Source organism: Aegilops tauschii, chromosome 6 (genome assembly GCF_002575655.3).
Source record: "Aegilops tauschii subsp. strangulata cultivar AL8/78 chromosome 6, Aet v6.0, whole genome shotgun sequence".
Taxonomy (NCBI): Eukaryota; Viridiplantae; Streptophyta; class Magnoliopsida; order Poales; family Poaceae; genus Aegilops; species Aegilops tauschii.
In genome coordinates this window covers 273,275,992-273,298,259 of record NC_053040.3, presented here as the reverse complement: position 1 = coordinate 273,298,259, position 22,268 = coordinate 273,275,992, and the positions used below count along the sequence as shown (strand labels likewise).

The 22,268-nt window shown below is 41.0% G+C and overlaps 1 protein-coding gene and 1 pseudogene across 5 annotated transcripts; one reads left to right on the top strand and one right to left on the bottom strand.

Annotated features, from left to right (window-relative positions):
* Positions 1-278: 278 nt before the first annotated feature.
* LOC109786917 (uncharacterized) lies at positions 279-5,264 on the bottom strand. 5 transcript variants are annotated; one of them, XM_040392429.3, is made up of 6 exons: positions 4,865-5,259; positions 4,207-4,772; positions 3,725-3,803; positions 2,079-2,668; positions 1,030-1,844; positions 279-770 (listed from the first exon to the last, which is right to left on the bottom strand). In XM_040392429.3, the coding sequence occupies exons 4-6, from the start codon at positions 2,637-2,639 to the stop codon at positions 662-664; spliced, it is 1,485 nt and encodes a 494-aa protein (XP_040248363.1). In that variant the 5' UTR covers positions 2,640-2,668; positions 3,725-3,803; positions 4,207-4,772; positions 4,865-5,259; the 3' UTR covers positions 279-661. The 5 variants fall into 5 exon arrangements, with proteins under 5 accessions (XP_040248363.1, XP_020201095.1, XP_020201090.1 ...); XM_020345506.4 differs by lacking the exon at positions 4,207-4,772 and having other exon boundaries at positions 2,079-2,661; positions 3,725-3,823; positions 4,865-5,264; XM_020345501.4 differs by lacking the exon at positions 4,207-4,772 and having other exon boundaries at positions 2,079-2,661; positions 4,865-5,263.
* A 5,598-nt stretch (positions 5,265-10,862) lies between these two features.
* Positions 10,863-15,441, top strand: LOC120967006 (HMG1/2-like protein; annotated as a pseudogene).
* The last annotated feature ends 6,827 nt before the right edge of the window (positions 15,442-22,268 follow it).

The window sequence follows — 22,268 nt, the reverse complement described above, 5'->3', positions numbered from 1 at the left end:
AATGTTTATGGTGCATTTATTCATTGTTTACTTAAAAAATGTTCATGTTACTAAAATAGCGCTCAAGCATCTAAATAAATGTTCACGCACATTTCATAAATCTTGGTTTATTTTGGAGAAGTGTTCGCACATTTCATAGAAATGTTTGTGGATTTCAAACAGAAAAAATAAAAGAAAGTTAACAGGAAATATGTTCGTCTATTTTTAAAAGAGTTCGTGCTTAGGCATGAGCGTCACTGCAGGTGCAGGCCGGCCCAGTTGGATTCATCAGACAGAAGTAACAAAACAACGCTGAGACACCGTTCAAAGCACTAGCTGTTTGTAACACTCTCTCTGAAATATGAATCAAGCACGGGTAATCAACCAACCATGAGCTCAAACTAACAAGAACAATAAAGCTAATTCATGCAGGACCTAGTGCCAAGCACGATCGCTACACTACAACTATATATACCTCTTTCACTCCTCACCTCACTCTCATGATACAAATTATTACTACCTCCATTCGGAATTACCTGTCGCTGAAATGAGTGTATCTAAGACGCGTTTCAGTGTGTAGATTTACTCACTTCAGCGACAGTTAATTCCGAACAGAGGGAGCACAAGCCATGAACTTAACCTGCAATAGAACAGATATAAAAGCTCTTCAGGGAAAACGCGCTCAGAATTTACAGCAGAGAAGCCCCTTCCTCCAGCCTCGGCGCCGCCTGGTGCGCCTCCGGTCTCCTTTCGCCATCCTCACCGGGCTGCTGATCCAGTCCTTCTGCACTCTGTTCCACAAGTGCAACACAACAGAGGCATGAGATAAATGTTGCATTTCTATCAAACAAAAGAAAAATGATAAATGCTGCATGGTTCATGCCTTCAAGATTTATTTTGAAACACAAATGAAGATCAGCTAGTAAAAGTTTTCAAGATTCTTTTTGAACAAAAATGAAACATAACCAGTAAGTACTATAATATTTCTCCCAGATAAAATGACCGGTATATTTTCAGAGAGTACTTGCTGTGATCTGACCAGAAACTTACACTGGAAATGCAAAGGACCGGGTGCTGGTCGTGCTACTATCTGACCGGATGGAGATATTGCCAGAATAAGCAAGATGGCCAGAGTTTGACACTGGAGCAGACATAATACTAGGACCAAAACCCGGTTCAAAGGGGGGGTAACCGTTTCCAGTTCGAGATGGCGCTTTTGCACTATCAGGTGCATTCTGTTCGCACACATTATCATGTTGTGCCAGCACAGGACTCCTACTAACCGCGTCATCATTAGTTCCTTCATCTATCTGGCTGGAACCATGTATATCGGCGGTACCACCAGTCTCATGTTTTTCACTATTCTCCCCATTTGCTCCATTGGGCTCTACATTTTCAGCTGATGAAGTTGTAGCTGCTTCTGTTTCATGCATCTTGTTGGTTATTGTTTCACCCGTAATACTTCCATTCTGATCATTGCTCTTCGCAGACGATCGGATCTCTGAACCTAGAGAACTCAGAGCATCAACCCTAGGTTCAGTTATTTTGACTTCATTAAATCCTTCAGCACTAATAGTATCAGTCTTCTCGAAAGTGCAGATAGGTCCAGTCGAAGCAGCATCTGCGATTGCTGATGTAGAGCATTCTGGTTTACATGTATCCTCTAGGAACCCATGACCAACAAAAGGATTATAGTGATCAATTAGGTTCTGTCCTCTCGCATCAAATGATGCCGCTGCATCACATTCTTCAGAGGTTGTTACTGAGCAATCATTAATGTTGTTCTTACTTGATACAATATCATTAACAAGACTACTGGTTTTGGATGCAATAGCTTCGACTCCATGACCCACATTTGCGGAAACCTGAAATTATAACAAAACCGTGTTTCTCAGTTTAACATCGTGAAGTTTTGGGAAAAAAAATTACCACCCTAAAGTGTGTTGATGCATTTATAGCTGATTATTCTTTCCTCAAGAACACCACTATATTTTGTATGATGGGTTTTTTTACAATGCATCTATGCCATGATCATAGTGATGACAAGAAAAAAACAATTCTAAGTACTTGTGAGCTGTAACTCTGGACCAGTGGTGTACCTGCCCGACTGCTGCTCCATGGAAAGATGGCATATGATTTTTACTGGTTTCAGAGCTTATTGCACCTTTATGCAGGGACTCTTCTGCACTTTCGAGTCTAAGTAATTCTTCCAAACTTATTTTCCTCTCACTGAGATCACCAAAATTAGTGGCTTTACTCCTGCCTTCAGGATCATGTTTTTCACAAGAAGAATATCGTTTCTCATTGTTACTATCAGGAGCAAAATGAACAGGTTGAACTGCTTCTGGTTTCGGTTTGTGGAAAGATTTTGCAGCACAATCTTTTTCTATGTACGTCGGAGCACCATTTGCGTGTATCATTTGACAATCAAAATTTGGAGATGACTTTTCATCTACTACTTTATCTTCTGAAATCTTCCGAGGAAGAGGTTGTCCGTCATCAATGCAGACATCTTTGACAAAATTACCACCATAATCAAAAGAAGCAACACTGTCTGGCAATTTGATCTCCACGATGTCCTTTTCATAAGAAGGATCCTCCTGCTCTACATGTCCAGCTATGTCTACCATATCTTGTGATGGATTTTTGTCCTCAACCATTTATTCTGTGAAATGCTCAGTCCTGCAAACTATTTCACAAGAAATGCTATAACCATGTGGTTGATGTCATCTAGCATCACAAATTCACCAAGACAGTCACAAGGTAACAAATCAACATGTTGTCAACAAATGTCAAGCTAGTGTTGTAGTATTATCATGACGCCAGTCTCCATCTTTAACCAAGTTATCATATGATGTACTCCCTCTGTAAACTAATATAAGAGCATTTAGATCACTAAAATAATGATCTAAACACTCTTATATTAGTTTACGGAGGGAGTATTATAATACAGAATTAAGCAATGATTTCCATTATAAAATGCTCTTTTGGGCCAACCCTAACAACAAAGTGTAAGGTGAAACTGATGGGGATCTTTTGCAGTTTTGCTTCTTTTTCATTTTGGTTGCTGCGTCCCTTTAATCAGGCGCAAGCATTGAATATTCTTGTTGTGACTCTGAACTACCATCGTCCTAAATGCTCGATGACTCCGATAGAGGCACTTCTTTCTACATTATGGAAAAAGTGGCTGGTGGTACATTAGCATGACCAAGACGCATCGGGCATGCCAGATTATTGGAATCAAAGGTCCCAAGTTCAAGGTCCATATGGACAGGTAGAGCTGCAAGCCTGCAACTGAGACTGATTGCGACCTGACCTGAATACATCATGGCACCTTTTCTGACTATCAAGGGGAACATGTCAACTTCAGTTCCCACAAGTTGCTGAAGGAACATATATTCATTTATTTCTGGTAGGGATGCGCATCCCAAATATTTCTCATGCTTACTCAGAGTCTCATTTGACAAATATTATGTTAAAGTTGTCAGAGTTAATAAAATCAGGTTAATTGTCGATATTGGTTTGTATCTAAATCAGTTGCTGGCTATGTACATATTCTAAGCACTAAGCGGACATCCACCTGAACTTTCAAATGGCAGTCGACTAGTCCAGGCACACGCACTGAGTCTAACAGGAAGAAAGAGTATTCTCCCCATCATAAATTAAGCAACGAGATATAATTGGAGAGCAAAACTCCTCATATACTTGATCCAAACCCAAACCGTTCATCGAAATAGAAGTTTACCTAGCTTCATGGTCCGCGGCCTATCTCCACCAAGCCATCACCGAGCCGCCGATTCAGAGAGAGCAGAGTTGTGTGTCTCCTAGAAATTGTGGCAGAGAACTATATATGAGTTAATATGAGCATGGCTTATTCCTGCCACTGTTTATACTAGCCAAAAGGGCAAAACTGCACTTGGTGTATGTTCAAACAGCACAGGCGCCACATTATTTGCATGAACCAGCAGTAGTACAAACCGCAAGCAAACTGAAGAAGCGTGCACCATAAGCATCCAAAAGTCAAAACTCAGACCCAATCTCACCAAACGCCAGAGATGGTCTCGATATGCTACTGGCCTAGACACGGTACCACAACCGTACAATCTGGTACAACCTACTGCTACTAAGACTTAAAAGAATTGCAATCTTTTTTTCAGGCGATAAAAGAATCGAACTTGTTCTCACATGAGAAGCATGAGAAGCAGAGAGGAGATATACGCGTAGTACCGAATCAACGGGAAGCTGTTGTCCAAGAACGGCAAGAACACTCTCTCAGAAGAGAAGAGAAAGAAGAACCGGCGTCCGGCAAGAATGCGATGCGCACAGAATCTACTCCCGATAGCGTACCGGGGATTGGGATTGGAGTTGGAGAGCCGTGCGCCGATTCCGCCGTAACAGGTACAAAAGTTGAAGATGCAGGGTGAAGCTGTAGTGCGTTTAATGGACTTAACTGCATGAGCAGAAGTTGTTGTACTGCTGTCGATAGGTAAGCGTGCCCCCAACAGCAGTAACTACGGTACAGGCAAGCAGGCAGAGAACAAGAACTCACCCGCAAATACTATAGAAAACCACAAGAAGAAGAAGAAGAAGAAGAAGAAGAAGAAGAAGAAGAAGAAGAAGAAGAGAAGAAGAAGAGTTCGTCTAATTGCCATGTGTTTGCCATCCTGTAGCAAATTTGTGCTTCCTGGTTCTTCTCTGTCCTAGCTAGGTCAGATCAGTAATGATTTTCTCTGCTGAGTTGAGGTCGGCACAAGGAGCAAACCGCCGGTGCATGGCGAGGAAGCGAAATTCATCTAAAAATCAACAAAAACCAAGAACTCCCACATAGGAAACCAGGCGAAACAATCACGCGAAGGGAGAAGAAATGAGGGGAGGGGGGACTCACCTTCGGTTGGGGTTCAACTCCGGAAATCTGCTGGGCGTTCCCCTTTTTCAAGAGCGAAAGGATCGCCGCGCGAGAGGCGGCCAGGCTTGCGAGAACACGGCGAGGATGGGAAGGCCAACGAACAAGAGTTTTATTTTCTTTTCCTTTTGAGGTTACAAGAGAATTTTGGAATTGCTTCAAAAGAAAAATCCAGACGGAAGGATGAAGAGGTGTGACGAGTCCGCGGAGCTGTGCGTTAAATTCGGATGCGCGCGCGCTCTCTCTCTCTACATATCCGGCCCCTTAAATGAATGTCCAGGAAACAGGTCACTGAGGAGCCGTTCGGTAATCCTCCAGCTTCATGAAATCTGAGGAGCTGCGGAGCACCTCTTACCCAACTCCGTATTTTTTAACTGCTGCTTCACCAGCTCCCGGAGTGGAGTTATGGAGCGGACTCTCTCCGAACAAGCCCTGAGTTGATTAAAGGACAGGCTTTATTTTCTCTTTTGCGAAATGATTAAAGGACAGGTTGATGAGGAATATCTGAAAGTTGTCCAAAATTATGGTTTAGTGATGTGTGATTGTTGAATATCGCCCATGGCGATTTTGAAACCCTTAACAAAGAAAGGTCGATGTCATCGTAGTATTTTCTTGCACACGCCGAGGGAAGAAAACTTTGCAACCAACCCCTAAAAAATGATCTCTTTTCTTAATCAAAATACAGTTGTCTCTCTATAAAATGGACGCTTGGTCTACACTTTGACCTCACGAATTTTGCATCGAGGTATTTTAGGGAGGAGTGATTATAGTCATTGCCCCGGGGATTTAGCCGATCTCGGTGAACTTTTTTAACAAATATCGTGCATCGGTGTCTATGATCTTGCATAGCGTATTTACTCTAACATGTGGTATCAAAATAAGGTTGTGAGAAGACTATGCAAAAGATCGACTGCGAGGTCGGGAGAAGATGGACCGGTCAAATCTCGGCATAGAGTAATATGATCTGCGCGTTATAGCCAAGTTCCATGGCAATTTCTGAAGAACAGACAAAGTGACGGTGCGCGGGCCAGTTTTCTTGGTAGATCATGGACTACGGAATGGCTTCGGACGAGGAATACATGATTGATGGTCTATTTTCGAAGGAAGTCGCAGATGGAAGCAAAGGCGGTAAGACGAACGACAACAGGTGGGTAAATCGCGACTCGGCATGGACATGGGGTTCACCAAATTTAATGTGAGAAATTCGATGGCACGGTAGACTTCAGTCTATGGCAAACAAGAGTCAAGGATCTTGTGGCGTAGCAGGGAATCTTTACGGGTTTGCAGGAGACGAAGCCAACCAAGGTTGAGGACGATATGTCGAAGGATATGCAAGTGTAGGCAGTGGCCACCATACGACTTCGTATTTTAAATTAGGTCATATATCATGTCATGGAGGAAATTTCTCCTAAGGCGATTGGCAAGTTGCTATATGTCCAAGTCGGCAACCAATAAATTGTATTTGAAGAAAAAATTCTATGTGTCAAAGACACGGGAGGGGTCGGATCTTGTGGAGCACGCGGTTGCCCTTAATCAGTTGATCACATATGTAGTGCGTCTGGACGTGAAGATTGATGATGAGGACAGGCTCTACTTCTTCTAGTTTTGTTGCCACCATCCAATGAGCATTTGATCATTACATGGACACATGGAAAGACAACCATCAACAATGAGGAAATCACCGCAGCGTTGCTTGGGTATGAATTGATGAAGCAAAAGAATGCACCTGAAAAGGAGAGTACTCGAGCTTTGGGGTTGGCAGTCAAAAGTTAGCATCCCACGAAGGGATAAGAGGTAGAGAAGAAAAATAAGAAGGTGCACTACAAGAAATATGTCAACTAGTGACCTTCTGGCAGTGACCCTGGAAGAATTGGTCATAGATCTATGACCATTTGAGACCAATTGGTCAAAAGCTGTTCGGGGGGCTCCAAACCCTAAACTATAATGACCATTTTGGTCAGAAAGGTCGTAATTTCCTTACACGAAATGGTCATAAAGCAGATAGCACTGGTCCGCTGCCTTATTTCTAGCTGATCATGACCAATATAGATGGTCATAACCTTGTAAATTGTGGTGGTTTGCTATGACTAGGCGCCACCTCATCAGTTTTGCCTACGTGTCATGTCCATGTCTTAGTTTTTGCCCTAGGTTGTGAAGCAACCTATATTTCTGTCATTCCCAAAATTTCCAAAAAAAAATCTCATAAATTCTTTGGGTCATATCTTCGTCAAATATGTAAAAAAACCTTCCTTGCCTAGTTCAAAAATAATTCAAAAATATTCATTTTCCTATTATGTTCAGAGCAGCACTTTGTGAAGGAAGTGTTATTTATATATTCTTGATTTCCCTAAAAATTTGTGAAGACATTCTTCTTAGTATATGATCATCCTCAGCCAAAACTCACGCCCATTGGCCATGTGCATTTCCCGTACCGCTAATCAAACACTTGACTGCTAATTCATGTTTGAGCATAGTTCAGTCTCCTCATGAGAATCTTATGTTATAATTTTCTTCCTAGCACCTACCTGGGGAGTGCCCAACCCACTAGAAATTTCTAGTCCGCCCAGAACGCATGGCAACACCACGGTCACGCGGCGGGCATGCGAGCTTACGCGCTCTACAGTTGGGGCCCTCGGCCACCGTCCAAACCTCGATGTATCGCCACCAAACCATGTATTTCTGACTAAATAGGTACTTATGTACCTAGAAATGATTTTTGGACAAAATAAAGAGCAAACTATGAGGCAGCTGCAGTTCAAATTTGACCCGCTTCCCGCTGAATCGGCGGGAATTTGTCTTTTTCACCAGAGGTGGATCAAAACTTTTGACACCCAAACATTTTGTCAAGTGTGCATTAAATATGTCCTAGTATTTTAGAAAATTGATTTGGTCCAATTTTGCAACAAATATATGGTAGGTCCTTCACAAAAAAACTCATTTCGGGCACTCGGAAAATGGAAAATGAATTTTCAGTGCAAACAAAATGAAAACTCCCTTAGGCAACATTGTTTGGAATTCAAAATGCACCCTTGTGCACAATATGAGATCATTTGAACAAACTATGCCATGAATGTGGCCATAAGATTAATCATTTGGCTTGAAAGCCATGAATCTTCACACATGATACCTCATTTCCGAGAACACTTTTTTTAAAGAATTGCCGTATTACAAGTTTATTATTTTTCCTGGAAACTTGGTCACATATAATGACACAATGCGAAGGTTTTCCAATTTTTTTATTTTTTTTTGAATTTTTTATGCCCGTTTCAAAATGCGGTCAAAACGGTGGGCTTGGCCGTTCCTAGCTAGTTGTTGAATCTTGGAAATATTTTGATGTTTCTCTGATTAAATAGATAGTTATGTACCTAGAAATGATTTTTGGAAAAAATAAAGAGCAAACTATGAGGCAGCTACAGTTCAAATTTGACCCGCTTCCAATTGAATCGGCAGAAATTTGTCTTTTTCACCAGAGACGGATCAAGGCTTTTGACACCCAACCATTTGGTCAATTATGCATTAAACATGGCCTATTATTTTATAAAATTGATTTGGTCCAATATTGCAACAAATATATGGTAGTTCCTTCACAAAAAAACCTCATTTCGGGCACTCGAAAAATGGAAAATGAATTTTTCGTGCAAAGAAAATGGAAAATGCCTTAGGCAACATTGTTTGGAATTCCAAGCTGCACCCTTGTGCACAATATAAGATCATTTGAACAAACTATGCCATGAATGTGGCCATAAGATTAATCATTTGGCTTGAAAGCCATGAATCTTCACACAAAAAAACTCATTTCCGAGAACACTTTTTTAAAAGAATTGCCGTATTACAAGTTTATTATTTTTCCTGGAAACTTGGTCACATATAATGACACAATGCGAAGGTTTTCCAATTTTTTAATTTTTTTAATTTTTTATGCCCGTTTCAAAATGCGGTCAAAACGGCGGGCTTGACCGTTCCTAGCTAGTTGTTGAATCTTGGAAATATTTTGATGTTTCTCTGATTAAATAGATAGTTATGTGCCTAGAAATTATTTTTGGAAAAAATAAAGAGCAAACTATGAGGTAGCTACAGTTCAAATTTGACCCGCTTCCAATTGAATCGGCAGAAATTTGTCTTTTTCACCAGAGGTGGATCAAGGCTTTTGACACCCAACCATTTGGTCAATTGTGCATTAAACATGGCCTATTATTTTATAAAATTGATTTGGTCCAATATTGCAACAAATATATGGTAGTTCCTTCACAAAAAAACCTCATTTCGGGCACTCAAAAAATGGAAAATAAATTTTCCGTGCAAAGAAAATGGAAAATGCCTTAGGCAACATTGTTTGGAATTCCAAGATGCACCCTTGTGCACAATATAAGATCATTTGAACAAACTATGCCATGAATGTGGCCATAAGATTGATCGTTTGGCTTGAAAGCCATGAATCTTCACACAAAATAGCTCATTTCTAAGAACACTTTTTTAAAAGAATTGCCGTATTACAAGTTTATTATTTCTCCTAGAAACTTGGCCACATATAATGACACAATGCGAAGGTTTTCCAATTTTTTGAATTTTTTTGAATTTTTTATGCCCGTTTCAAAATGCGGTCAAAACGGCGGGAATGACCGTTCCTAGCTAGTGGTTGAATCTTGGAATTTTTTTGGTGTTTATCTGATTAAATAGATACTTATGTACCTAGAAATTATTTTTGGAAAAAATAAAGAGCAAACTACAAGGTAGTTGCAGTTCAAATTTGACTCGCTTCGTGCTGAATCGGCGGGAATTTGTCTTTTTCACCAGAGGTGGATCAAAACTTTTGACACCCAACCATTTTGTCAATTGTGCATTAAATATGTCCTAGTATTTTAGAAAATTGATTTGGTCCAATTTTGCAACAAATATATGGTAGGTCCTTCACAAAAAAACTCATTTCGGGCATTCGGAAAATGAAAAATGAATTTTTCGTGCAAAGAAAATGAAAACTCCCTTAGGCAACATTGTTTGGAATTCCAAGATGCACCCTTGTGCACAATATGAGATCATTTGAACAAACTATGCCATGAATGTGGCCATAAGATTGATCATTTAACTTGAAAGCCATGAATCTTCACACATAATAGCTCATTTATGAGAACACTTTTTTAAAAGAATTGCCGTATTACAAGTTTATTATTTTTCCTGGTAACTTGGTCACATATAATGACACAATGCGAAGGTTTTCAATTTTTTTGATTTTTTTTTAATTTTTCATGCCTGTTTCGAAATGCAGCAAAACGGCGGGCATGACCGTTCCTAGCTAGTGGTTGAATCTTGGAAAACTTTTGGTGTTTCTCTGATTAAATAGATACTTATGTACCTACAAATGAGTTTTGCAAAAAATAAAAAGCAAACTATGAGGCAGCTGCAGTTTAAATTTGACCCGTTTCCTACTGAATCGTTGGAATTTTTTTCCACCAGAGGTGGAACAAAGCTTTTGACACCCAACCATTTGATGAACTGAACATTAAATATGACCTAAGATTTTATAAAATTGATGTGGTCCGAATTTGCAACAAATATTTGTTAGGTTCTTCATAAAAAATCATTTTGGGCACTCAAAGAATGACTTTCTTACAAAAAACTAATTTCTTAGAACACTTTTTAATGATATTTGCATTATTCAAAGTTTGTTATTCTTACTGAAAAGTAGGTCACACTTGGCGACACAATGCGAAGATTTTTGATTTCTATTTGTTTTTATAAATTTCCTAGGCTGTCAAATAGCAGACATGATTTAACATCTTATTTTCAATCGACTATGACCAATTTAAATGGTCTTAACATCATCAAAGGGGTACTGCGTTCTGATTGGTCCAAAACCATCTCACGCAGATCATGGATTAAGCACCGTCGGATGCACCCGGATCCAACGGCAGCCCACACCCCCCTCGTCGCTCTCGCCCCCCTCCAGAATCATCCTCATCCACCCACGAAACCCTAGCTCACTTATCCCCATCGCCGCTGCCGCTCCCACTCCCTTTTCCCCATCACCGCCGCCGCTCCCGCTCCCTTCCGCACTGCTCCCGCTCTCGCCCCCCTCCCGATCTCGCTGCCCTCTCCTCACCCACCGCCGACCTCGCCGTCCTCCTCACCCACCGCCGCCGACCTCGTCCCTCCCTCCCCTCCCCGCATCTCACGGCCACCACTACGCCCTTGCGCGCGATGGCGGCGGCGAGGTCGGCGCCCTCATCGAGAAGCACGCGGCACTGGCTGCGGGGTCTGGCCAGCGACGCCGATATCTGCTGCGGCGCGACGCCGACGCGGTCCAACACGACCGCCTGCAGATTCCGCACGCCTAGCGACGGATGCACGGCAACCGTGCCCAGGTCCACGCTCTGCTCCCGCCAGGTTCGTCCGCGCACCCGCCTCCCTCCCTCTCCGCATGTAACCCTAGTAGCTTTTCAGTAGATCCGGCGCGCGTGCGCCGCCGTTCGTCTGATTCGCTTTGCCCGGGATCTCGTTCGGGACGGTGAGATTGATTAGTTGGCACCCACCTCGACTCCTTGCTTCTCCTTTCCCCCCCGGCTGCAGCTGTTTGCTGTTGATGGCAGCACCCGTCCAGATACTTGGTCAGTTTCAGTTTTGCAAATCCGGTGTTGTTCAGTTAACTGGCCGTCGGTTGTTATTGTTGTGCATGGAGGTGTTGAGATCCAAAGCACGTAGAGGCGAGGCGGAGCAGGCAGTCGTACAGGATGTGTGGCCGTACGTTGCTACTTAAGCTGGGCAATGCGGTGGCATGCACACCACGGCCATGGCTGGCACTGTATCGGCCAATGCCAATGCCATGGTCAGGCCAAGAGTTTCAGCGCTGAGCCTTTTTGCTTGCTAATAATAGTAGGCTGATCCACTTTACTGTATTAGGACTCTATACTACTCGTTCCTTAAACGTATCAGGGTTCCTAATTCGAGTGCTGCCGTCCCTTTTTGATCTGGTACTACTGCATTTGTGCTACATCTATATGTACGATGAGGCTTATCTTACAGCTTAGGAGGGGAACTTTTGTAGATCGCGGGGCACAGGGGATTGGAGTCGGGCCTGCCAGGGAACAGCTCTAGATCCTCTTTGTCGTTGAACTTTAGTTTCCTCTTGTCCGAGATGTGCATGTCTTTGGCTCATGTGTGGATAGTAATTTATCAATGAGCTCGAGACCATAACAGTGTAGACTGGCGCTGGTTTTGTTTAATCTAGACAGTGTTGTGTTTAAGACTGTTAGTCCAGGGTTTGTGTAGTTGTAGAATGGAGCTATTTGATGTCAGAACATTTCATTTACAAGGTCAAATTTATACTCTCTGTATGCTGATCAGTTTGTTACTTAATGTTCGTGCAGTATCGGCGACAACAAGAAGGCCTGGAAGACCGAACACTGCAGGTATGTGCAGTCGCTGCCAAGCTTTCTGATATTTTTAGTCTACCAGATAATTTCTGATATTGCCTTTTGGTGATTACAGGGCACTGAAGATAAAGCTTACAGAAAGAAATAAAGATGGCCATGTTCTCCAATACTCCTGGATTTCATTTACATCAACTTCTCAAGAGAGGAGTACTCCTTTTTAGTAGTCTCAGTTTAAAGTAAATTAAATGAAAGGAGTACTCCTTTTCAGTTGTCTCAGTTTAAAGTAAATGAAAGGAGTACAAATGCATTAAAAAAAATATGGATTAATTTCACATATCCTCCTTTGCAAACATATGGATTAATTTTCAGTAGTCTCAGTTTAAAGTAAATGAAAGCACACACACATGCGTGTGTGTGGATTCTACTATAGCAGTAGTACTCTTGCTAAATTCAGAGCTCAGTGACAAGAATCCCTGAATGTAGGTTGTTATAGGTTTTGGTTATACATGCACATTTGGGTCTTAATTCCTGCCTATTTTCTCTGAAAAAACTGAGACATGTTTGAGTTGGCAATGACTGAGATAATGTAGTAACCAGTAAAAAATGTTTTATGAAGCCAAATAAATAAATATGCTTTTGTCTGTGAACTAATAACAATATTGCTGGCATTCTATGGCAACATTTGCAGATCTTGAGGCATGTGTGTGGCTGGAAGAAACACTCAAGAAATTTGACCGTATACTTGTGATATCACACTCTCAGGACTTCATGAATGGAGTGTGTACCAACATCGTCCACATGCAGAACAGGAAGCTGAAGCTGTGAATATAGCTGGCAAAATAACTAATGTTGAAGCTGAAGCTTCAGCTTCAGATTCTCTTGTGCTTCCAACAATATTCTTGGCAATATTACTAATGTGTTAAGTTGTCTAAACATGCTTTCTGCTAGCTTTAAAGTTGATCTAAAGAACCATTCATGCATTTACACATTCATGATTTCCTCTGCTGTTTGTAATTATTCTGGTTAACTTGCTAGTAGATATTGCCTGGGATTTGTAGCTGGTAGATATTGTGTCATGTCCTCTTAGATGAGTTCATTTGTTGAAAAATATTTCACATGTAGGGTAAATATGTCAGTAAATCTGTAAAATATCTTCTTTATAGTTTTTCCTCGCATGTTCAGTATTGTGTCTGGCATGTTCATAGAGCCACTTGTGGAGTGAGATGGGAATAACAATTATACTTTTGTAATGTTTGATCGTATAGATATATGCAAAAGTTGCTGTGCATTATCACTAGTTTTGATCGCTGCTTTACTAATAACTGTGAAAGCAATAGTGTGATTGTGGTCTTATTGACTTGCGAGTTTACTATTTTGAGAACCATCATCTTATTTTCTTTAACATAGTAGTTTACTATTGACGTTTACTATTGAGGAATAAGAGGAGATATGAAGTTTATATTGACGTTTCATGCAGGTCGGGTTACCCAATGTTGGCAAATCAACTTTCTTTAACATAGTAACAAAGGTGGGCTCTCGCACCGGCGACTCCAGGTCAGTGCCCCGACCCCTCCCTCCCTCGTCTCCCTGTCTCGTTTTCGTTTCCCGTGGTGGCTGCTGCTGTTTCGTGTCGGGTTCTGACTCGGTTTGGTTTGCTGTTGTTTTTTCTGTTGTGGTGGCGCAGGCTCGCGGTGAAGAAGAGCAAGGCCGAGAAGGACCCCAACAAGCCCAAGCGCCCCTGAGTGCCTTCTTCATCTTCATGTGAGTCCCAGTCTTGGTTCCTGGTTCTATTCATGTTGCTTCCGTGGTGTGGCGTCACGTCCTGATCGAGGATTTGGTGCGTGTTTCGTCTTTGCAGGAACATCTTCAGGAAGGAGTACAAGGAGAAGCACCCTGACGTCAAGCAGGTCTCCGTGGTAAGCGCCTTGGTCCTGTTCCGCCACCCGTCCGCCTGTCTTGTGCTGTTCGTTCGAATTGTTGTTGCGATGAGTTTCCTTGTGAATTCCGTGTCCTGATCTGGTTGGGGTTGGTCGAACCGCAGATTGGTAAGGCAGGTGGTGAGAAGTGGAAGTCCATGAGTGATGCTGCAAGTTGCACGTCTCCCCTCCCCTCGCTGTTACCGCTCAATTCGGTGCTGGTTTACTTGTTTCTGTCTCAGTTTGCCTACTGTTCGAACCAGTTGGTCAGTTAGATTTCGAATGGCAGTAGCAGCAAACTGATTTTTACCAATTATATCTCTGTTACCGCTCAATTCGATGCCGGTTTTCCAATGGCAGTAGCAGCAAACTGATTTTTATCAATTATATCTTGTGCGAAGTTTAGGCGTAATGTGTTGCGGTGAAGTATTTTGCATGACTTGCACTTGTGCAATGAATTTTCTTATTGTGTCTATGTTTTCTTGTATGAATGAGTATCTCATTTTAACTAGCTGGAGAACGAAAAGCAACCCTTCCTAATTTTTTGTTCTTGTTCTATTTGGAAATGGATGCAGCAGGTGCTCTGCTCTTGCACACGTCAGGCACCGTCTCTGGCGCGGTGGTGCTTCTTGAGGCGACCGGCGTGATGGTGGCTGTGTACGGCGGCGACCACAAGCTGTCCGGTGAGTCTGGCTCCATCTTCTAGCCCTAGATCCCACTTTTCTGCTCCTATAGCATGCTCTGTTGGTTTAGAACACTAGCAGCAGTAGCCTACCATGTATGCGTACTAAACAGCAGGAGTTCAATCACCTTGTGTACACTAGTAGCTTGCTTACAGTTGTCACTTTTGCTTGTGGTAGCCATTATGTGGCTGAATCATGTCTGTGTCTGCTAATCATCAGTTAATAGTATTTGGCTTCTACGTGATGGTCTGGGACTAATTTATGGTGATGTGGATATACTTTTTGATTTAAAGTTACTAATCTGTGGTCTGGTGTCATATTATGGTCTAATATTTTTTGTTTTGACTCTTTCTCTGGTGCGAGGAAAGCTGTGAGTAGACGTCAACGATGCCTACTTGCTTGGCTGCTACAGTGATGCATGCGCCGGTCAAGCAAGCACACATGCATATACGTACATTTTAGGATAGTATATCAGATATTCCCTCTGTTCCTGCTATATTCCTGTGTAAATGTATTTCTGAGATGATTTTGTTGTGTTATGTAAACCTGGAGATGTGTTATGTGATGTGATATGATGGATGATTTGAATTTCACATGGAGTTTTCCTGATTTGAATATGAAACAATGTCGGATGCATGTGTGTAACTGGATTAAAGAGGTCTTGTGCCCAAACAATTTTGTCCACACATTTCTTCCAAAATCTGAGATCCAATATTGGACAAATAATTAGGTTGGAAAAGGCCACAACCCAACAAGCATTGGACTGTTTAAAAAGCGAAACAAAAAAACTGTAGAAAATAAAAAAAGAAATATATTGCAAAAAAGGCCGAAGTTCAATAGCGGTAGGTACCAAGGAGAAGACGAGTCAGGGCCGATTGACAAGACTAGCTAGGCTGACCTTCCAGCCATACTCCATCCAATATCGAACGGAAGTGCTAAAGGTTTCATGTGATGCTGACCTCAATGAACCAGACCTCGAGAATTCGTTCGAGGCCCCCTAGTATGGAAGAACCTAACAAAAAGGCCGAATTGTGGGGTATGGCCCATGCTGAAATTAATAGGAGAAAAATATAAAAGGCTAAATTCTTGGGCTAGGCCCATGTAGAACACCTAATCGGACCGGGTTGAATCTTATCAACGACCTTTTTAATTGGTCGCAATTTTGCCACGCCAGATTGCCACGTCGGATCCGACGTGGCCTGGGCAGAGAGCTAGCGACCAAAATAGAAGGTCATAGAATCAACGACCTTTTGTTTTGGTCATGGAATTCCACGACCTTCTCACGCAGAAGGTTGTTAATTTCAGTTTACGACTGCCAGCTTTTGACCTTCTGTTTTTGTCACAAAAAGGTCGCAAATGAAAAACAATGACCTTTCAGTGACCAATAGTGAGGGTTGCAAGTTAACATATTTTTTGTAGTGGTGGAGTGCTTCAATTGCAAGGAGTGGGAACATGTAAAGAGGGAATTCTTAGAAATGAAGGGTGGGGCATGTCTAATGTATTTACTCGCGGTGATGGCTCGGACGGTGATAATAATTCTTTTCTAGTATCATACATGCGGTCAACTAAAGATGAAGCGTGGATGCTGGATTCAGCAAACTCTTTTCATGTGACGCCCAAAAGGGAGTGGTTCTCTGCTACTTCTTGAGTTTGCGTTGGTTTTTTCCTTGAAGTGGAAAGGATGATGCAGCAAAGTAGAGATAAGTATTTTCCTCAGTTAAGAACCAATGTATCAGTCCAGTAGGAGGAACACACAAGTCTCCAGTGATAGCACCTGCACAAACAAACAAATACTTGCACCCAACGCGATAAAGGGGTTGTCAATCCCTTCACGATTACTTGCAAGGATGAGATCTGATAAAGATAGGTATAAAAGATAAATAAAGATGCAAAATAAAGTAAAGGTAAATAAATTGCAGCAAAGTATTTTTATGTTTTTGGTTTTATAGATCTAAAAATAATATGATAAGAATAGACCCGGGGGGCATAGTTTTCACTAGAGGCTTCTCTCTTGAAAGAACGCATACGGTGGAAACAAATTACTGTTGAGCAATTGATAAAAAAGAGCAAAGTTATGACGATATCTAAGGCAATGATCATGAATATAGGCCTCACGTCCTTGACAAGTAGACCGACTCCTGCATGCATATACTACTATTACTACACACATCGACCGCTATCCAACATGCATCTAGTGTATTAAGTTAACAAGAACAGAGTAACACCTTAAGCAAGATGACATGATGTAGAGGGATATATCCAATCAATATGAAATAAACCCCATCTTTTTATCCTTAATGGCAACAATACAAATACGTGCCTCGCTACCCCTTCTGTCACTAGGTGAGGACGCCGCAAGATTGAATCCATCACAAAGCACCTCTCTCATTGCAAGAAAAATCTATCTAGTTGGTCAAATCAAATCAATAGATCAGAGAGAAATACAAAGCTATCTTAATCATGCATAAAGGAGTTTAGAGAAGACTCAAATAATATTCATAGATAATCAGATCATAAATCCATAATTCATCGGATCTCAACAAACGCACCGCAAAAGAAGATTACATCGAATAGATCGCCAAGAACATCAAGGAGAACATTGTATTGAAGATCAAAGAGAGAGAAGAAGCCATCTAGCTACTAGCTATGGACCCATAGGTCTGTGGTAAACTACCCACACATTATTGAAAGGGCGGAAAGGTTGATGTAGAGGCCCTCCGTGATCGAATCCCCCTCCGACAGAGTAACTTAAAATGCCCAAGATGGTATCTCACGAGGACAGAAACTTGCAGCAGCAGAAAAGTGTTTTTGGTGTGCCCTGTGGTATATGATACGTCTCCAACGTATCTATAATTTATGAAGTATTCATGCTATTATATTATCCATCTTAGATGTTTTATATGCATTTATATGCTATTTTATATGATTTCTGGGACTAACCTATTAACCTAGAGCCCAGTGCCAGTTTCGGTTTTCTCCTTGTTTTTGAGTTTTGCAGAAAAGGAATACCAAACATAGTCCAATTGACGTGCCAATTTTTGATGATTTTTTATGGACCAAAAGAAGACCACGGAGCATCGGAGTTGGGCCAGAAGAGTCTCGAGCTGCCCACGAGGGTGGGGGCGCGCCCACCCCCTGGGCGCGTGGGCCTGCCTCGTGGACAGCTTGGGCACCTCCTTGACGTGAGATCGACGCCAAAAATTCCTATAAAGACAGAAACCTCGGAAAATTAACCTAGATCGGAAGTTCCGCCGCCGCAAGCCTCTGTAGCCACGAGAAATCAATCTAGGCCCTCTCTGGCACCCTGCCGGTGGGGGCCATCATCACCGGAGGCCATGGAGGAGGATCCCGGAGGGGCCATCATCGCCATGAAGGCCAAGGACCAGAGGGAGAACCTCTCCCCATCTAGGGGGGAGGCCATGGAGGAGGAAGCACAAGGGGGAGAACCTCTCCTTCTCCCTCTCGGTGGCGTCGGAGTGCCATCGGGAGGGGAATCATCGCCGCGGTGATCGTCTTCATCAACATCACCATCACCATCCTCATCTATTTACACGGTCCACTCTCCCGCACCCCGCTGTAATCCCAACTTGAACATGGTGCTTTATGCCACATATTATGATCCAATGATGTGTTGCCATCCTATGATGTTTTGAGTAGATATCCTTTGTCTTTGGGTTGATTGATGATCTAGATTGGTACGAGTTGTATGTTTTATTGTGGTGCTGTCCTATGGTGCCCTCCGTGTCGCGCAAGCGTGAGGGATTCCCGCTGTAGGGTGTTGCAATACGTTCATGATTCACTTATAGTGGGTTGGTGAGTGACTGAAACAGAAACCCGAGTAAGGGGGTTGTTGCATATGGGAATAAAGAGGACTTGATGCTTTAATGCTATGGTTGGGTTTTACCTTAATGATCTTTAGTAGTTGCGGATGCTTGCTAGAGTTCCAATCATAAGTGCATATGATCCAAGTAGAGAAAGTATGTTAGCTTATGCCTCTCCCTCATATGAAATTGCAATGACGACTATCGGTCTTGTTAACAATTGCCTAGGACAATTCCGCACACCGATCCACCATTATTCCACACTCGCTATTTATAATATTTAGTAATATATTCTAACTTCATGATAACAGCACCTACTTTTATATTTTATCTCTCCGATATCATACAAAGTTATCCACTTCATACCCACAACATAGTTTTATTTCTCGTTGCTAGTTGGAGCAAACGTTCGGTGCATGTAGAGTCGTATCAGTGGCAGATAGGGCTTGAGAGTATATTGATCTTACCTTTAGCTCCTTGTGGGTTCGACACTCCATACTTATCACTTCCACCTTTGGAAATTGCTACGATGATTCCCTGCACTTGGGGATTATCCAGCTCTTTTCTGGCGCCGTTGCCGGGGAGCAATAGCGTGGGGTTGATATTCTCGTGTGTGCTTGTTTGCTTTCTTCACTAAGTAGATTTTCTTTTTCTTTTTTGTTTCTGCTTAGCTGTGGGTGAAACATACAATTTTTTTAAAAGAATGAAAATACAATTTTTTTTTACTTGCCTATCATGCCTAAAAAGTTTTTCAAAAAGAGAAGTGATTGGAAAGTTATGCATTGAAGAAGTGAGGGTCGACCTTGAGCACTTGTGTTCATGCTCACGGAAACAATGTAGAATTTTTCATGGAAGTTTCTCTGTAAATAATTATCCCCTTGTATATATCCATTGTATTATAAAAATAATGTGCCAAGCTTTGGTTTTAGGATGATTAGATTGCTTGTTTACTATGTGCAGAAAAAAACAGAAACTTTGGCTGTAGTGCATGAATTTACATCTTTTTACTGGAGAGTCAAATGGGTCTAAAACTTTTTGAACATTATTTGTGTACAAATTGTTCAATTTTTCAAATTTATTTCATAATTTTGGGAGTTACATAAGTTTACTAAACTTCCAGATTACTACAGACTCTCCTGTTTTTGACAGATTCTGTTTTTCGCGTTGTTTGCTTATTTTGATGAATCTATGGCTAGTATCGGGGGGTATGAACCATAGAGAAGTTGGAATACAGTAGGTTTAACACCAATATAAATAAAGAATGATTTCATTACAGTACCTTAAAGTGGTAGTTTGCTTTATTACACTAACGGATCTCACAAAGTTTTTGTTAAAGTTTTATGTGGATGAAGTGTTCGAAGATCGAGGAACTATCAATATGAGAAGAATAAAGAGAGGCAAGAGTTCAAGCTTGGGGATGCCCAAGGCACCCCAAGTAAATATTTCAAAGGATACTCAAGCATCTAAGCTTGGGTATGCCCCGGTTGGCATCCCATCTTTCTTCTTCAACAAATATCGGTATACCTCGGTTTTTGTATTGTTCACATGATTTGTGTCCTTTGTGTTTTTGTTTTTCCTTTAAGAACAAAGATAGTATGAGATATCCCTTCATTTATTTATAGAATACTTCATGTGCTTCACTTATATCTTTTAAGTATGATCTTATAGAATTGCTCTTTGTGCTTCACTTAAATCTTTTGAGTATGGTCTTATAGAATGCTTCGTGTGCTTGACTTATATATTTTGAGCTTGGATATTGGTTAGTCTATATTAATTTTAGAATGCTCCATGAACTTCACTTATATCTTTTGGAGTATGAATAATACTATCATCTAAAGCGGGTTTGGAAGAGTGTCAACTTTAGGAATTAGTGATCCCACTATTCCTAATGAGAAGAATTTTGCTTATGTGGAGAGTAGAAAAATTTCCATGCTTGTAGATCATGAAAAGAATGCTTTATGTTATGGTTATATTGTTGAATTAATTCATTATTCTACTGAAAATTATTATGAGGGAGGAATATATGCTTGTAGGAGTAGTAATAATATCAAGTTTCCTCTCTATGTGCTTAAAGTCTTGAAGTTATACTTGTTTTGCCTTCCTATGCTAGTTGATTCTTGTTCCTATAAATTATGTGCTTAAAAATCCCTAGGAATAGGAATTGGGTTAGATTTAAATGTGCTAGTCATATTCTTCATGATGCTCTCTTTATGTTTCAATTCTTATCTTTTATGTGAGCATCATTGAAATCATCATGCCTAGCTAAAAGGCATTAAAGAAAAGCGCTTGTTGGGAGACAACCCAATATTTACCCTAACTGTTTTTGTGTGTTTACATGATTAAGATACTGTAGTAATCATGTTTTATAGCGTTTGTTTCAATAAAGTGCCAAGTAAGACCTTTGGGAAGACTTGGGTGAAAGTTAATGTGATCTTGCTGTAAAAAACAGAAACTTTGCGCTCACGGGATTAGCTACCATTTTTTACAGAAGAGTTCTTTTGAGTTGATTCTTTTTGCAGAAGATTAATAGACAAATTCCTCACGTCCACAAATTTATTTCATAATTTTTGGAGTAGCAGAAGTATGGTTTATGTTCAGATCATTACAGACTGTTCTGTTTCTGACAGATTCTGTTTTCATTGCATAGTATGCTTGTTTTCTAGTTTCTATGGCTTATATTTCTCAATATAAATTGTAGAAATGATATGGTACAGTAGGCATTGTGTGAGAACAATTATGAACCTTGTCTTTGACAGTACCAAAGTGAATGTTTTACTCTTTATCATACTAACCTATCTCACGAAGTTCCGTTAAGTTTTGTGTGATTGAAGTTTTCAAGCTTTGGATGAGATATCGATATGAGGAGAATAAGGAGTGGAAAGACCCTAAGATTGGGGATGCCCAAGGCACCCCAAGGTAATACTCAAGGAAGACTCAAGCGCCTAAGCTTGGGGATGCCCCGGAAGGCATCCCCTCTTTCGTCTTCAGAACTATCGGTATACCTTACTCGGAGCTATATTTTTATTCGTCACATGATATGTGTTTGGCTTGGAGCGTATTTTCAATTTTACTTGCTGTTTGAATAAAATCATTGGATGTGAAATATTGAATGAAAAAGAATCCTCCCATGGCTAGTTAATTATTTGACTACTCAGTGTTCTTCACTCATATCTTTTGGAGTAGTTTGTCATTTACTCATGTGCTTCACGTATATCCTATGAGTAAATGGTTGAATAAATTGGATGTCATGAATCTGAATTTATATATGTTTCATATGCTTATAACATGGGGAGTAATGACTTCACACATAATAAGTATAGGTAGTAAACTTATTGAAAGTTAGCAAACGTAGAATTGGTCCCTTGAACAATTCATGAAAGAATATTGAAGGAAGAGGGATTTCACATATAAATATACTATCTTGGACATCTTTTGTAATTGTGAGCACTCATTAAAATATGACATGCTAAAAGGTTGATGTTGGACAAGGAAGACAACGTAATGGGTTATGTTTTCTTATATCCTAAATAAAGTATATTGTCATGGATCGCCCAACACGTTGAGCTTGCCTTTCCCCCTGATGCTAGCCAAATTCTCTG